The sequence below is a fragment of the Mastigoproctus giganteus genome, chromosome 8 (assembly GCF_048544385.1).
Source record: "Mastigoproctus giganteus isolate SK-2022 chromosome 8, ASM4854438v1, whole genome shotgun sequence".
NCBI lineage: Eukaryota > Metazoa > Arthropoda > Arachnida > Uropygi > Thelyphonidae > Mastigoproctus > Mastigoproctus giganteus.
Genome location: NC_143582.1, coordinates 161,306,601 through 161,323,660, shown reverse-complemented (window position 1 = coordinate 161,323,660; position 17,060 = coordinate 161,306,601). Strand labels below are relative to the sequence as shown.

Sequence of the window (17,060 nt, the reverse complement as noted above, 5' to 3'; positions counted from 1 at the left end):
TATATATCATTGACAAAACCCCATGACCTGCCCTGGCAGCCTGTCTGCATTGCTCAGAAAACTTCATATCTGACTGCACAATTACTCCCAGGTCTTTTTCATTTTCTACCACCTAGTACCACACAGTTGGTACATTTCTCTGGGGTTACTTCTACCCATATGCAGTACTTTGCATTTGTCAAGGTTAAACTTCAGTTGCCACTTCTTATCCCATCTGTCCAAATTATCTAGATCCTGTTGCAGTAGCACACTGCCATTACTGTCATTAACAACCCTGCCAACCTTTGTATCATCTGCAAACTTCGACATTAAGCCTTATATACTTTCATCAATATCATTGATAAATATACAAAACAACAGTGAACCTAACACCGAACCCTGTGGGACTCCACTAATAACATTAGTCCACGAAGAACAGCACCCATTGATTACCACCCTCTGTCTTCTCCCACTTAACCATCCTTCTATCCATTGTAGCAACTTACCCTTAATACCATTCTGCTCCAATTTGTACAATAGTCTTCCATGCGCAACAGTGTCAAAAGCTTTCCTGAAATCCAAATATATGATATCAAAATTATTTTTTGCATCCAGTTCCTTTGTAACCACATCATAATATCCTATCAAATTTGTCAGAAAAGACTTTACCTTAACAAACCCATGCTGTGTCTGAATTATTGCTGCAGTCTTGTCTAGACGATCCTGCAATGCATCTTTAACCAGTGACTCCATTATTTTACCCGGAACAGAAGTTAAACTAACTGGTCTGTAATTACTCGTGTCACCCTTCGATTCCCCTTTGTTAATTGGGGATACATTTGCACATCTCCAGTCCGTGGGAACCTCCCCTGAGTCCAAGGATGCTCTCATTTATTATAAGTCCAAGTATTGCTAACTGAGACTGTCATGTGGTGCCATATCATCCACCCAGACATTTAATGTTTTCTCCATCCTTTCTATAACACTAATTCAGGTGTATATTAACTTGGGTTATGCTAATATCCATATGATTTTGCATGGATGCTTTAATTTTATCTGATTGGTTTAAAAGTATCTTCAAAGTTGGCACAAGTCTGAAATGTTAAATTCAGCTTCTACTCTTTTTATTATGTCCATTTTTGATTCTAAATTTATTGCTTTTCATTTCATGACATTGCTGAATAAGATTTTTTTTTCCTTTTTTCATATTTAATATTTTCTTTGTACACTTGCAAATGCTTTTAACTGTGACACTTTGACCATTGACAGAATTAGTTTTTGAAATTGTATAACAGATTGAACAGAGTACAAGCACAGAAACAACTGTCGTGTGTACACTGAGGTGCACTAGAGGAAGTCCCTTCAAAACAAGGGACTTACCATGGTTTGGTCAGAATGTGTTCAACTATTACCAAAAATTGAAAATAATAAAAAAAGATTGTTGACTGTTACAACCAGGTTTCATTCTCAAAGTATTCATTGAGGCATGACTGCATATTGAAAAAAATCTACCCTATCTTGCAGCCATAAGAATGTGAGACTTACTAGTATAGTGTTTCTGCTCAGCCATCAGATTGAACAGTGACCTTATACATTCCATGTTGATCTTTTATAATCATGTTAATTGTACTTTTTTTTCGAGATGTCTCTTTTGCTATCTTTACAGTGGTTAGCCGTCTATCAAACAGTTATATATAGGATTTTTAAAATGTTTTCAGAGATTTTTGATGTTGATGGCCATCTAGGTATTTAAAAGACTGTCATCCATGTTTTAATTCAACACACCATTTTTCTTTAGGTATTGAATATGCACTAGCAGAGGCTCCTGTTTCTTGCATGACTTTGAATATTTTTTTTCTTGATAATTTTTTTTTTCTACAGCTATTTTATAACAGTTCTAATTTTTTCATTTTCCATTTCAACAAATTTCTGATATTTAATATTTTAAGTGTTCTGTAAAAAAAAAAAAAAAAAAAATACTTTATTATTTGATTAGTATGATGACACAAAGGATTCAACATGTGTATATAATATCAGTAAATAACTTTTTTTTTTTTTCTTTTTTTTTTGAGTGGCCGCAGAATTTCCCAATGCCCTCTTGTAGCTGCAACATGCCTGAAGTCAGAATGTCTATCTGTCACCTTTCAACAGAAAGTAGTGTCAGCCCATCAATACTGCGCCCTGCAGGATTTGTATTGGGATATTTGACAAACAAGGTTTACCAGAAATATCCCAGCTAAATTTTTTTTTTTTTTTTTTTTTTTTTATGAGAACCACAAACACGAGAGGTATTAGAACCTATAGTACTTAGTATTGTGCTTGGGTTGGAGGTTGAGAAGACAAAAGAAGATATTTGTTGATATTGGACTTGAACTTCTGTAGATTGTAATTTTCAGGAAATACGTATGAAGGAAGGTTGTTCCAGAAAACGGCAGTTGAATGAATAAATGAGGAAGATGAAAAGTTGGTTCTGTGGGTTTGAAGTTGGACAGTAAATGGATGTTGGCGGCACGTGTTCGGACTGTTTTGAAAGAGAGAGCGGGAATTATAGAAGCCAATTCAGAAGAACAGTGCCCATGGAAGTATCTGTAGAAGAGGCATGCAGCAGAAACAGTGCATCTATGAGAAAGCGAGTGGAGAGACTCTTTTAGAGAAGAATCATTAATTAACCTAAATGCCCTCTTCTGAATGGAATCAAGAAGCCTGAGAGAGGTTTTGGGGGCACCACCCGAGATGTGGGAACAATATTCCATGGCAGGGCAGATTTGCGATTTATACAGAGTGAGCAGCTGTTTGGAAGAAAAGTAACGCCGAGAGCGAAAGAGAAAACCAAGTTTTTTAGATGCAGAGGAAGCAATATTTGTAATGTGCTTGTGCCACCAAGAGAGATTAGAAGTCAGGGTAATCCCCAAAAGAGATATATCATTTTGCCTAGAAATCGGAGATAAGCATAGGAGCAGAAGAATCCTTTTTGCGAGATATAAGACAAGACTGAGTTTTAAAAGGGTTGAAATCAACTAAGTTGTCTTTGCCCCACTGAAGAATTACCTGAAGATCGGCATTTAAGGAATTGGCAGCAGATTTTCGAGAACTTGAAGCTGATTGAGCTGGACAAGGTTTCTCAAAATGGAAAGTTGAATGCAATGTGCTATCATCGGCAAAACTATGGATAGGATTTTGAGTCAATGGAAGAAGGTCATTGATATTCAAGAGGAAAAGAGTGGGGGAAAGAACTGAACCTTGGGGGACACCGGCATTAGTGGAGAAGTAAGAAGACAGAGAGCCATCTACCATCACCCTCAGTGAGTGAATAGAGAGAAAACTGGATAACCAATTACTAAAAACAGTTGGCAAACCATAAGATGGAAGCTTGTTTAGAAGACCTTTATGCCAAACACGATCAAAAGCCTTTGAGATGTCAAGCGCAACTACTTGTGTTTCACCGAACCTTTCCATTGAATTAGTCCATAAATGGATAACATAAGCCAGAATATCACCAGTGGATCAACACTGACGGAATCCATACTGGCAATCGTTGATCAGACGGAAGGTTTCTAGGTAGTTTAAGAGTTGGCGGTTAATTGATTTCTCCATTACTTTAGAAAGAGTAGAAGTAATTGCAATGGGACGATAATTGGATGGGAGGGATTTGTCACCCTTTTTAGGAACTGGCTGGATATGAGCAAATTTCCAAGCAGAAGGAAAAACACCTTTGGTATAAGAAAGTGAAAAAAGGCAGCAAAGAATAGGAGTAAGTTTAGGAGCACAGGTTTTGAGAACAAGTGAAGAAATACCATCAGGACCTGGAGCTTTCTTAGCATCAAGATTCATCAAAATCCTTCTGATATCCTTTTGACGGAAGACCACAGGAGGCATTGAATGGAGCATGTTAGGAATGGTGGGAGGTGTTTTACCAAGATCATTAATACGTGAGCTCGAAGAAAAATGGGATGCTAGCAGGTCAGCTTTATCCTTGGCTGAAGTGACAACAGAACCATCTGGTTTGGACAGAGGTGGGAGCAGAGATGGGCGAAAGTTGCGGCCAATAGCTTTGTCAAGAAACCAGAATGCTCGGCTACCATTAGGGCAAGAAGCAAGTTTTCTACTCTTAGCCTGTTCAAACTCTATTTTGGACTGATTAATAACTGCTTTACAATTGTTGCGAGCTTTGGTGTAGGCAGAAAATGAAACTGAAGAATTAGAAACAAGCCAATTACGATATGCAACATTCTTCTCTTGGACAGCCTTAGCACATTTATTGGAAAACCAAGGTTTAGATAAAGGACGAGATTTTAAAGTGGAGTGTGGGATAAAGGATTCCATTCCTGCAAGAATAATTTCACTGACACGATCTGAGCAAACGTTGACATCAGAAGTTTTGAAACAGTAATCCGACCAAGGAAAAGAAGAAAAGAAGTCTCACAGGTCATCCCATTTTGCATTCTTGTAATGCCAAACAATACGAGGTTGGGAATAGCCATGAGATAAAGGTTCCATTGGAGAAGAGACAATCACCAAGTTGTGATCTGAAGTGCCTAAAGGACCTCTCACTTCAACCTTGTACTTAGAAGGGTTGTTTGTGAGAAAAAGATCAAGCGTATTGGCTGTATGATTAGGATTGTCCGGTATTCTTGTAGGTAAATGAACAATCTGTGCTAGGTCATTAGTAATTGCAAAAGCCTCAGCATCTCGACCTGCTGGGTCGGTGTGACTAGAAAATGGAAGCCAGCTGGAGTTGTGAACGTTAAAATCACCAAAGAAAATTACCTCACTGTTAGGAAAGCTGGACTGGAGAAAGTCAAGTTGCAAAGAGAGGAAGTCAAAGAGCTCCAAGTGATTAGTGGAGTTGGGAGAACGGTAGAGACAACAGATGAATTTTACACAATGAGGTAGAGAGATTTTTAGCCAGACGCCTCCGTAGCCAGGTGGGAAGGAGCAGCGGTGCGTAGCACACGCTTCTTGATTAGACCGGGGTTCGAGCCCGTCACCACCAAATACGGAGGATGCGGAAAGGTCAGGGAATGACCACCGCACATCCCGGAGCAATATGGCCTTAGTTGCTAATGCTCCTAAAAACCAAATAACAAACAAACAAACAGATTTTTAGCCAGAAAAGATCAAAGAGAGGAGATTCCAAATTGCCAAGTCTCTGACAGGGAATATCAGAATGGACATAAGCACAAGTACCACCTTTGAGGCGAAAGGAATCATACAGCAAATAATTTGGACATCTGAGATGAGCAGTAGTTGAATCAACTGATAACTGAGATTCAGTCAGAAAAAGTACATGGGGTTTGGAAGACTGCAAGTCGAAATGGACATCGTTGTGATTGGAATTGAGACCACGTATATTTGTGAAATGAATTAGGAAGTCCTTGGGAGTTTTAGATCTTTTCGCAGATAAGCTTGCTCTATTATTTTGACAATTCATGGTGTATTCAATAGGAAGAAAAAGTGGGTGGGACATGCTGTATGAAGTAATGAAATTTTTGGATATGGTGTACACGTGGTAAGAATATACCCTGATCCTTGACATAACGTGGCCTCGACAATGCTCCCCGCATACACACTACTCGGACTCCCTCCAGTCACTATCTGGCAGAGTAGAGGTAGCAAGATTATACACTAGCTGATCCGGAAGCCTCCTAGAGAGTTACCAATAGGTTTGGTCCGGTGTACTATCTAGTGGCCGGCCTGCGAACACCGTTTTAGAGCTGTACCCTCGAAATGTAAGGAATATTGGATCTCGCCACGACATTCATCATGACCTCAAAAATCATCAATCATACTGCATGATGGAAGAGATAGGGAAGGGTTGGCCGGAACTTAGCTCTAGAGACTAAACATGGGTTCCACCACTTCAAGCCTCCAATAAGCAAAGTGGTGTTATTTCACCGGTTGATGAGAGTCATCTACCACCTAGTACTGCCTGGTAACATAGAAGGGCGGCGTTCCTCCATGTGGTGTGGGCGCCACACCTCGACCCCTGCTTACATTGGTTCACACCTGGGTGGTCACCCACCATGTACTTGTGCATGAAGGTTATACCCAGGATTACTAACAGTCCCACCATCGTGAAGGTGCAAGCAGAGGATTTGGCTGTCATAGACGGTCCGGACTTCGCCGAAATTGGGTCCACTTGACTTGAGTGTCACCCGAATATCAGTTCCATCAGTGTTTTAGACTCCCAGGTAGCAAGAACAGCTTGTCTGGCATATCTGAGAGAATGTCTGTGACAACCTCAAGGACCATAATGTGGCCTCGACAATGCTCCCCGCATACACACTACTCGGACTCCCTCCAGTCACTATCTGGCAGAGTAGAAGTAGCAAGATTATACACTAGCTGATCCGGAACTTAAAATGAACTAAAATGAACTTAAGATTGAAGATAACTGGTGCCATTTCTACCAGTGATAATAGCACACTGATGGCTATAATGTACTTGTTTGGAACTGGGAATGGACTGCATTTCAATGGCTTGATTTTTAAGAAGTTTCCCACGCCTTTACTTAATTTTAATCTGTATAAGTTTATTGAAATTTAATTGAAAGCACTGTATAGTGCTTTCAATTAAATAAAAACTTGAAATTATTCAAAAGTTTGAAAACAGTGCATCCGTTAAATCTCTAAAGAACCATTATAATATTGGTGACAAAACCATACACGTCATTGTAAAAAATAAAGGGAAGCATCGTATTGGACACGCAAGTAGTGCATGGTAAGTTTTTTTTTTTTTTTTTTTTATCTGTCACCATAGTTTTTACGTAGGTTGCTGAACATTTTTCAATACAGTAAGTTGCAGACTTATGTAGCTTTGGACTTAGGTTACATTATTTATATATTTTTAATAAGACTGAAGATTTCGGTGAAGGAGACACACATTTCACCATAATAACATAAAAACCCACAGAATTCCAGCTATCGGTATTATTGCAAATGCAATAAAATTGAGTGTACTACCTGTTTATAATGAATTGCACTAACAGAAAAGCCCAATAATCTGGAAAGTGCAAATTGTTTTTATTGTTTTATGGTAGTGACCTCCAGAAATGTGCTTTAGTAAAATGTGAGTGGGGTGATAATAGTGAGTTTTCGCCTTAACCCTGTGAAGTTCTTTTCAGAAAATTTAATTTTGACTGTTATCATGGTGCTGACTAAGACAGTAAGTGACAGTGGTACTAGTAAATCTAGGTTGAAAAGGAAAGTGATTAAGTTGCATCAGAAAATTAAAATAATAAGGATGTATGAAAATGGCCAAAAAATTAACAAATATCGTGTGGAATTCAGATTTGTCAGTGACAACGGTGAACACAATAAAGGAGAAAGACAGAATACGAGAAGCGGTGAAGCGATCGGCACCAATAAAATCAACTATAATAACCAAGACTACAAAATACATATCAGTTTTACAGTACAATAACATGCATTTTTTTTTCCTTTTTATGTGCCACTCTGGCTACTTCACTGGCTACTTTAATTGAACTAATTAAAAATATATAACTATTTTTCTTCATTCTTCTAAGGATATTTTGTAATTTTGGCATATCAGGAATATATTAGCAATATTTTATTAGTCATTCACGAGTTACGTTAAACTCGATTTATGTAAGTCTTGGAACGTATCTCTTACCGTATGTCAGGGACTTACTGTATTTTTCAATTAACAAGAAAATTGATTATATGGGAATTTTTTTTTTTTTTTTTTTTTTTTTTACCATCTATCCCAGAAATTGAGAGTCTACTGTATATAAAAGAAAAATATAAACTAAATATAAAACTTAAACTATTTATTGCAGTAACTGGGGTACAGAAGATGATCCAGCTTTTCATTACCATAATGGAAATAGTGAACCTAGGGGATTTGGTGAGTATTTGTTTCCCTAGCTTACTTCCTTGCTTTTGACTCTAAAATGTTGTCTAAATCCAATAGCAATCAGTTTACATTTAAAATTATAGGGCTGGCGTATTGGGCGCCTACGTGGGCAGGAGCGGCATTGCGTAGCATATGCTTCTTGATTAGACCAGGGTTCGAGCCCGTGACCACCAAATACGGAGGATGCGGAAAGGTCAGGAAATGACCACTGCATATCCCCGGAGCAATATGGCCTTAGTTGCTAATGCTCCTAAAAACCAAATAAACAAACAAACAGCTGGCGTATTATCAGTTATACAGGCATTCCCACATCATACCGATGTCATGTCTTTTCAAGTTCATTTTTTCTTTGTTATGTCACCATGCATGTGAATTTTGGAGCCTTGAATTTTATGAATACAGAATTATTATTTTATTACCTACAAATTTTATTTATCCCCACCCACATACTCCCCTTTCATCAGTAATATCTTACCCAAAACTACTTTAACACTACTCCCATTAGCTTGGCCAGCAATCACCAACTTGAGCAGGTGTGAAATTGTTTAAAACTTTTTGTAATGTATTGTAATTGTTATAATTTTATTAAAAACACAATTGCAAAAACCATTAGTGGGGATTAATTATAGTTCTTAGAGAGAGAGAGAGAGAGAGAGAGAGAGAGAGAGAGAGAGAGAGAGAGATTGCAGCTATTAAAGGCATGTGTTTTTATTTCAGGATAGGGCACTGGGATTCCTTAAGGTACTACACAGCTGCTATCATATGAGCAGATAGCATGAATGGGGATGAGGGACAAATACTTCAGAATTCCTTTAAAGCAATTCTGATGTAGTCACAGCAGTCAGAAACGCATACACATGCCATTAAGAAAATACAGAACAGGGATAGTGTGTGTGTGTGTGCCAAGACGGATAAATAAAGACCTACTCGATTTAATAGAGAGTAAAAAGTTAGCATAGGAAAATTGTAGAACATAAGAACTGAAGCCTGTAATAGCAGCAAGTTTATCTAAAGAAAATTCTGATTATGACAAATTGCTGACTAAGAGAGGAAAGACCAAATCAGAAGTCAAGATCTGCTTGTTTCTTATTTTTACACATATGAAAAATATAAAGAAAAGAATAAATCAGATCTGAACTTTGTAATGAGTGAGGGAAAGTCTTGGATTACCTGACTCATTTTGCTGATGAATTGTATGAGTACTTTGCATTGATCTTTATGGAAGAAAAACCCTTTGTGGCGAGGAGAAACTGAGTGAAGCTGAGCAGTATGAAATTAGTAATATTTTAATTACTCAATTGTTTATTAGAAAACCTTTTGCGCCTAAAGGTAAATAAGTCGTATGAAGTTGATGGCGGGAGGCAGTTGGAACATTACTACTTCCCCAATCTAAAGGAATTTCTCCCAAATCCAATGACTGGATTTGGGAGAAATTCCTTTAGAATGGGGAAGAGGTAATATTTCTCCCCCCCACATAAAAGCAGTTCTAATATTGAAGTAGTAGTTACAGACCAGTCGGTTTAGCCTGAGAGACATTAAGATAGATATGATTCTGAAGAATACACATCATGTAACAAAAGTTATGTTTTCAATCAAAATACAGTACAGTTTTCTAAAGGGAAAGTCGTATTCATCCTGACAGTGGTTGCACTGGACCTGTTAGGTGGAAGATTAATGACTGAAACTTCCTCTACCTTCCTAAATATAGACCTAGATTTACTCAGGATGTTTTTAAATCTTAGATATTTTAGGTTTTTCACAGAGTAATTACATGAAAGAACTAGAAAAGTGTCAAACACCAATTTTTTTCAACTTGTGCACACATTCCCTGAAAGATAACACTCCTGTTTTTCATGATACAAACAATTGCCATTCTAGTTCATCTGTTTCATAGAAGAAAGCAGCTTTATTAGTTTTAATCCATTTCCTGGAAGTGACATTATTAGTTTAATCCATTTTCTACAAGTAACAAAACACTACTTTTTAACAATCATAATGGATTATGAAAAAGTAGTATCCATGCCATTCTATTTAAAGGAAATGCACCAGTAACATTTTGCTCTTATTTTACTGAAATTCTAAATTTCAAAATAAAGCATAGGGCTAATATCAGAAGTTGGGACTTCTCAAGGATTGGTACTGTGAACTCTGTTGTTTTGTTTATTTTCTTAAATGTCATCAACAGAAGCATACTGAGTGTGATGTCAAAATTTGCTGATGATGTCAAGATCGGAAGAGTAGTTAATGATTAGATCCAAACATCTCTCGTTCTAGATGATTTGGATAGGCTTCAAGAATGGTTGGAAAAGTGGTGTCTATGTTTTAATGCAAAAAAGTGCAGAATGATTTATCAATTTATCAAATGCTAGTAGATTTGGTGAGGTCGTAATCCCACTTATAAGGAAATTAGTATTAATATTAGTAGCAGCAAATGACTCAAGAATGCAAGCTTATAAAGAATCAGCCAAAAAAAGAAACACACATCACCTGACCATCCCCTCAAATAGTTTTCTACTTCTTCTTTGAATTTTAAAACTACCCACTTCCACAACATCAGGTGAAACTTTGTTCCAACAACAACCACCAGCTAGCTGAAGGCAAACTTCCATACTTCTATCCTGCAACCATCCATTGTCAATTTTAATTTATGCCCCCTCATGTGTGTAGTCTGATCAAGAAGAAGAATGCCATCAGCATTGCGCTTACTCGATCCATTCAAAGCCTTAAACACCTCAATGAAATCACCTTTCAGGTGACTAGTCTCTAGATGCTGAAATTTGCAGGACTGAAGTCTTTCTTGGTAAGACTACCATTCTGTTGACCTCACCAGTCTATTTACACTTCTCAGCAGCCATTCCAGCAGATCTACATCCCACCTAAGGCGCCTCCATAGCCAGGTGGGAAGGAGCAGCAGTGCGTAGCACATGCTTCTTGATTAGACCGGGGTTCGAGCCCGTCACCACCAAATATGGAGGATGCGGAAAGGTCAGGGAATGACCACCGCATATCCCGGAGCAATATGGCCTTAGTTGCTAATGCTCATAAAAAAAAACCAAACAACAACATCCCACCTAAAATGAAGCCTGGCCTGCAGACTGGTATGTAGTACTCAAGATGTGGCTTAACCATTGCCTTATACAATGTAATCGCCTCCTTATATCTTCTAGTAAGATTCATATATCATTGACAAAAACCCCATGAGCTGTTCTGGCATCCTCTCTACACTGATCCGGAAACTTCATATCTGACTGCACAATTACCACCAGATCTTTTTCATTTTCCATCAACCTGAGTGTATTACCACATAGTTGATCATTAATCTGGGCTACTCATATGCAGCACCTTGTATTTGTCAGCAGTTAAAACCATCAATATCAAGTGTACCAATGTGATTCAATTCCTTCTTCCACTGTTAATATAAGTAAAGAATTCTTTCTTTACTTATATTATATGATCTTTTATTCTTTTCAAGAGACTTCTTTAGCATTAGCATTAGTTGAGGCATATGATGCAAGAAGGCAATCCTTAGAGCATCAGGAAAAAAAAAAAAAAAAAACTTTCCATTTCACCTCCATCCAGTCACTTCAAATGTTTGTCTAGTTCAGCCTTAAATTTATTTAAGCTATCAACTTCCACAACAACAGATGGAAGTCTGTTCCTTCTTGTAATCTGCCATAGCTTGCTTCATCTCTTTAACTTGATTGCAGTCTAGTTTATATCTCCCATAGGCTTCTGTATCACCTATTAACTTATATGCATTTTTCTTCTCTGCCACGAGTCTCATTAGTTCATCTGACTTCCATTTAGTTGTATGCTTTGAAGAGTATTTCTTAGTTGGTATGACCCTTCGATGTGAGCACCTGCGCATAGTGAGGGGACCTTCCAATGACACTGCTGGTTTGCCAGATTAGCATCACTGGGATCCAGTTCCAGCCTAGGTTCCAGGCCAACATCATAGGAATCTGACATGTTTGCTGTACGCTGCAACCTGTGAAAATTCAGAAAGAGGGGATCCTGGTGGTCGAGGGACCCAGCTTCAATACACCACTTTGCCCCCTGCTTCAGCAGGACGGGTGGTACTGAATGGCTCGACCAAGATCAATCAGCTAATGGGTTCAACCTTGTCAATGCCATGTCCCTGCCCTCATGGTCTGAGGGACAGAATTCAGGATGGCAGCAATGCAGGTATAGTGTCCAGGTAGCCATGGTGTCCCAATCCTGAGTGCATTTATTGCTTTCCGGGTAGAGTAGTGGGTATCCCTTTAGGCTACGTTGTGGGTGGAGAGCCTGGATGCTGAACAGAAATAAAAACCTCATGAATCCTGATAAAAGTATTTCTTCTGGGGGGCCCCCCCAACCCAGTCCCTATCTGAAAATTTGACTGTTGACTCAGATAATGTAACTTCTGAAAAAAGACAGAAAACCAAAGTCATATCAGGTCCAACACTTTGTTACCTGATAATTCACTCCGCTAGTGAGAAGCCCTTAAGAAAAATGTCACCCTTCTTTATCCATGCTGGGTAAAGGCAGGATATCCTGTCAATCCTTCCAAACCATTCTTTATCCAGAAGGGTTTGGAAAGGTTGGCAGGCTCTCCAAAATCTGTCAAACTGCTTTGATCAGGCAATCAAAGTGACAAACATTCAAAACAGCTCCTCTGAGTTACATCTATGGGGAAAATGCCCATCACTGTTATCCCCACAAGACGTTGAATCAGTTCAATGTCTTGTGGGGATAACAGTGATGGGCACAAGACATTGAACTGATTCCGTGGTGTCATTGCCGAATGGGATCTTATGGATGTGACTGAAGAGGATATCTGTTCTGAATTAAAACCCCAGGGAATGACAGCTGCAAAATGTATATTTATGCATAGGGATGGGAAACTTGTTCCCACTAGAAATATCATTTTGATGTTTAATTCACCAGCATCTCCTAATGAGATCAAAGCTGGCTATGTTAACTATCCAGTGCATCTGTGTGTGCCAAATCCTTTTTAGTGCCTTAAGTGCCAGAAATATGGACACTCGCAAATGGCTTGTCGTGGATCCCTTGTGTGCATTTGCTGTGCTTCAAAGGACCATGAAACCTCATCATGTTCAGCATTAACTGAACATGATGACGAGGAGAGCACCAAGGAGAGCACCCTGCTTATTCACGAGCATGCTAGAGGTGGAAAGAATAAAAATAAATTCAGAGACTTAAGGCAGAGCTGGACATATCATATCAGGAGGCAAGAAAAGCAGTGAAACCCTTAAAAAAAAACCTAAAACTACCTACGTTCAGAAGGTAGTAGGGAGATGTTCCATTGGAACCCAAACAGAAATGACTATACTGCCAAAAGAGTTATTCACTCCTATTGCATGCTACCTGTTAAGCTCATAAAGATCAGTCAGTTGCCACCCCTATATCTGTACCTCCTAATGCTTCTCCAGTAAGGAAAGAAGTTGCTGGAGAAAAGAACAAGAAGCTTGAAATACCCCATAACTCCCAAGAAAAAATGGATGTCTAGGAGGAGGTGCCAGATAATTCAGCCTTGGAACTCTTTATGGAGAAGAAAATGGACACGGGACAGCATCCATACTTTCCCAAAAGAGATAAATCCAAGACTGAGAAAAGTAAGCCGTCAGCACCTCAGAAGCCACCTGATGGAACCAAGCAATGACTAAATTCCTACAATGGAATTGTCATAGATTCCGGTAAAATACTGATGACATCAAGGCTCTCCTGCAAAAGTATGAGCCAGTTTGCTTTTGCTTGCATGAGACTTACCTAAAGGCAAATGCTAGCCCCACCATGTGTAACATCACAATTTTTCGTAAGGATAGAATTGTGGATGGACCTACTTATTGACGGCGCCTCCGTAGCCAGGTGGGAAGGAGCAGCAGTGCGTAGCACATACTTCTTGATTAGACCAGAGTTCGAGCCCATCACCACCAAATATGGAGGATGCGGAAAAATTCAGGGAATGACCACCGCATATTCCCCGAGCAATATGGCCTTAGTTGCTAATGCTCTTAAAAATCAAAATAACAAATAACAAACCTACTCATTGACAAGTGGCTATCCTTGTGGGCACCCAGACCCTATTTCAGCCTTTGCATCTTACAATCGGCATAGACAGGCTGTTGCAGTTCACCTTACAATGGGATTTTTGTTAACTATACGTTCTATTTGTTTGCTGCATGGGACTGATATCCCCCAGAAAGACCTTGATGATCTTATAATGCAGTTGCCTCACTCCCTTCTTACTTCTTTGGAATTTTAATGAACACAACATCCTGTGGGGTAGTGCTAGCATCAGTTGGAGGGAGACGAGTCATAGAGTATATGCTCAGTGACAGTGACATCTCCCTCCCAAATGTGGGAATCAAAACCTTTTTTCCATGTGCCTGTCCATACGTTTTCTGCCATTGATCTTTCTGTTTGCTCTCCTTCTTTCAATTACTTGGAAGGTGGAGGAAAACACGTACGGAAGTGATCACTTCCCCATGATGACCACCCTAATTAATGGGAGATCGTGTTTTCCTGTTAGGTTATCACAGTGGAAGATCAATCTGGCTAACTGGAAAGCCTTTCAACATCAGGCAAATTTTGACATCACTGTGATCAGTCAGGAACCTATCAATGATGCAGTTATGTACATTACAGAAAATATCATCCAAGCAGCTTCAATTGCAATTCCCAAAACATCCACCTGGTTTCCACCATTTCCTAAATCATGGTAGAATGCAGCAAAAAGGCTCAAAACAATATTTCGACGATATCCTTCCACTGTCAAGCTTATAAAAATTCGCACAAGCCAAAGCACACTACATCCACTGTCAGAGTCAAAAGGAATCGTGAATCCATTTCACATCATCAATTACCAAGTCCACTAGTACTAAGGTGGTATGCGATAAAATCAGGGAAATGAAGAGAAAATATACATCTTATCCTTCCTCAATCCTAGAGTATAATGGATGCACTATTGCCTACCCAATAGTGCATTCATTACGGTTTACTTTGTTGGCTGGACCCTATCCATCGTCAGGCTCTCCATATTGCTACTGGAGCATATCAACTTAATAGCCAATTCTCTTGGGGACACCTTTTCTAAAATCTCTGTGATATGTTCCTGTTCTCCAGAATTCCTGGTCCTGAAACAAAAATGGCGCCTCCGTAGCCAGGTGGGAAGGAGCAGCAGTGCGTAGCACACGCTTCTTGATTAGACCGGGGTTCGAGCCCGTCACCACCAAATACGGAGGATGCGGAAAGGTCAGGGAATGACCACCGCATATTCACGGAGCAATATGGCCTTAGTTGCTAATGCTCCTAATAACAAACAAACAAACAACGAAACAAAAATGTGAAAAAGAGGCACTTAATTTCTCATTAAAGGGTCTTCATCCCTGCAACGGTCCATTCACTATAGAGGAACTTAAGAGCTTTCACCCTTTCTAAAGCAATTGCTGTTAGACCAGATGGAATCTGTTATGAAATGATTAAACACCTTCTGTGGATTAGCAGTTTCTGTATGCCTGGTGCATGGTAATCATTCTTACCGTTGCAAAGCAAGGAAAGGGTCCTAAAGTTCCTACTAATTACTGTCCTACTGCTCTGACTAGCTGTCTATGCAAAATACTGGAAAGAATGGTTCATTTTCATTTAATATGGTATTTGGAATCAAAAAACCTTCTCTCCAGCATCCAGTGTGGCTTCCAAAGGAACAGGTGCACTCTGGACCACCTTGTTAGACTGGCAACATCCATCCAGGGTGCTTTCATAAAACATGAACATCTGGTGTCTGTATTCTTTGATATGGAGAAAGTATATGACACAACTTGGAGATTTGGCATCTTAAAAGATTTGCATAACCTCAGAGAGCATCAACCCATTTTTATTAAAAACTTTCTACCCAACCAGTCCTTCCAAGTTCATGTAGGATCCTTACTCTCTAGTTCATTTTGCCAAGAGTAGTACACAGAGCACTAACTAACTAAAGTCAGTTAGTGCTCTGTGTACTGTAAATTAAGTTCACTGATAATAAAATATGGAAAACTTGAATGTACAGGAAAGAGTTAGTAAACATAGCAAGGTGCTGTTAATAATTTTGACAAATAAAGAAGTTAATTTAAAAAAAAGTACCTTTTCACCAGGCCCATGACAATATGCTCCTTATAAATCCCTTGCAGAAGACCTGAGATATCCGACCCCCCCCCACCAAGGTGTACTCTGGCTAGGAATCATGATGAAGACTTGGATTTTTAACCAACTATATATTATCTTTATTACATGTCTGTTTGTAACATCATGACAAAAGAAAATACTTGATTGCTTTTATTATATATTTATGGCAGAATTATCTTCTATACAGGACAACTATAATTGCCTCTTCATGGCATTAAATAATTTTCTTAAAACACCTAAGGTTTCTTGGCAATTAGTGAAGCTGTTTGTTGCATCACTGGTGGGAGGGTGGATATAGTAAAGCTGCACAGCAATTAGGTGAGTTGAACAAAGAGAAAAGTTGGATGTTTAGAAATTAATTGTTAGCTTAAGTTGCTCCTGTATGTCTCCATGATATCCTACCTCTTTGACAATTGTAAAAGATCAACATCATGTTGAATATTTGATATGGAATGAATCTATCCATGAAAGGGAGTTGATGATATTGTCACTGAAAGAAGGGGTCTCTCTCTGCCTGGGATGTTCACAGTAGTGGTTTCTTGGGTGTGTATGTGAGGGGAGGTGTTAGAGCTGTAATAATCCTTTAGGTACATTTGCCTGTTCAATTCTTTTCGGGATAGGACTTAATTTCAAGGATTTAGAAATCTTTATAAAATCTCTTATAAATAAAATAAAAAAATAAATGAAAACAAAGCTAAAATAAATTAGTAAGGGTAACAAAAGGAAAAAAAAAACCCAAAAATTCATTGATTCCACTAAAACTAGGTTAGAAGATAAACTATTTTGGTTCCCATATAATGACAGTAATAATCAAACGTTGGTAATACATCCCTGTTTTTTTGAGAAAACTTGTATTTATAGCCTCATGTTAACTCATGAAGCTTGTCGAAAAACTTTTTGCCATTAAAGTAAATTCCATCACAGAACAACTTGTCGAAAAACACTTTTTGCCATTAAAGTAAATTCCATCACAGAACAACTTCCTCCAACGGTAAACAGCACCCTCTATGTTGATGACTTTAACATATTTTCTCAGT

At 38.7% G+C, this 17,060-nt stretch overlaps 1 protein-coding gene across 2 annotated transcripts in view; it reads left to right on the top strand.

The window, feature by feature from the left end:
• The window catches only part of Glo1 (Glyoxalase 1), a 103,890-nt gene that overhangs the window by 68,023 nt on the left and 18,807 nt on the right, over positions 1-17,060 (top strand). For both annotated transcript variants that reach the window (XM_090379856.1, XM_090379857.1), the window contains exon 5: positions 7,778-7,845. In XM_090379856.1, coding sequence (XP_090235982.1) covers positions 7,778-7,845 — 68 coding nt within the window. The remainder of the gene's footprint in view (positions 1-7,777; positions 7,846-17,060) is intronic.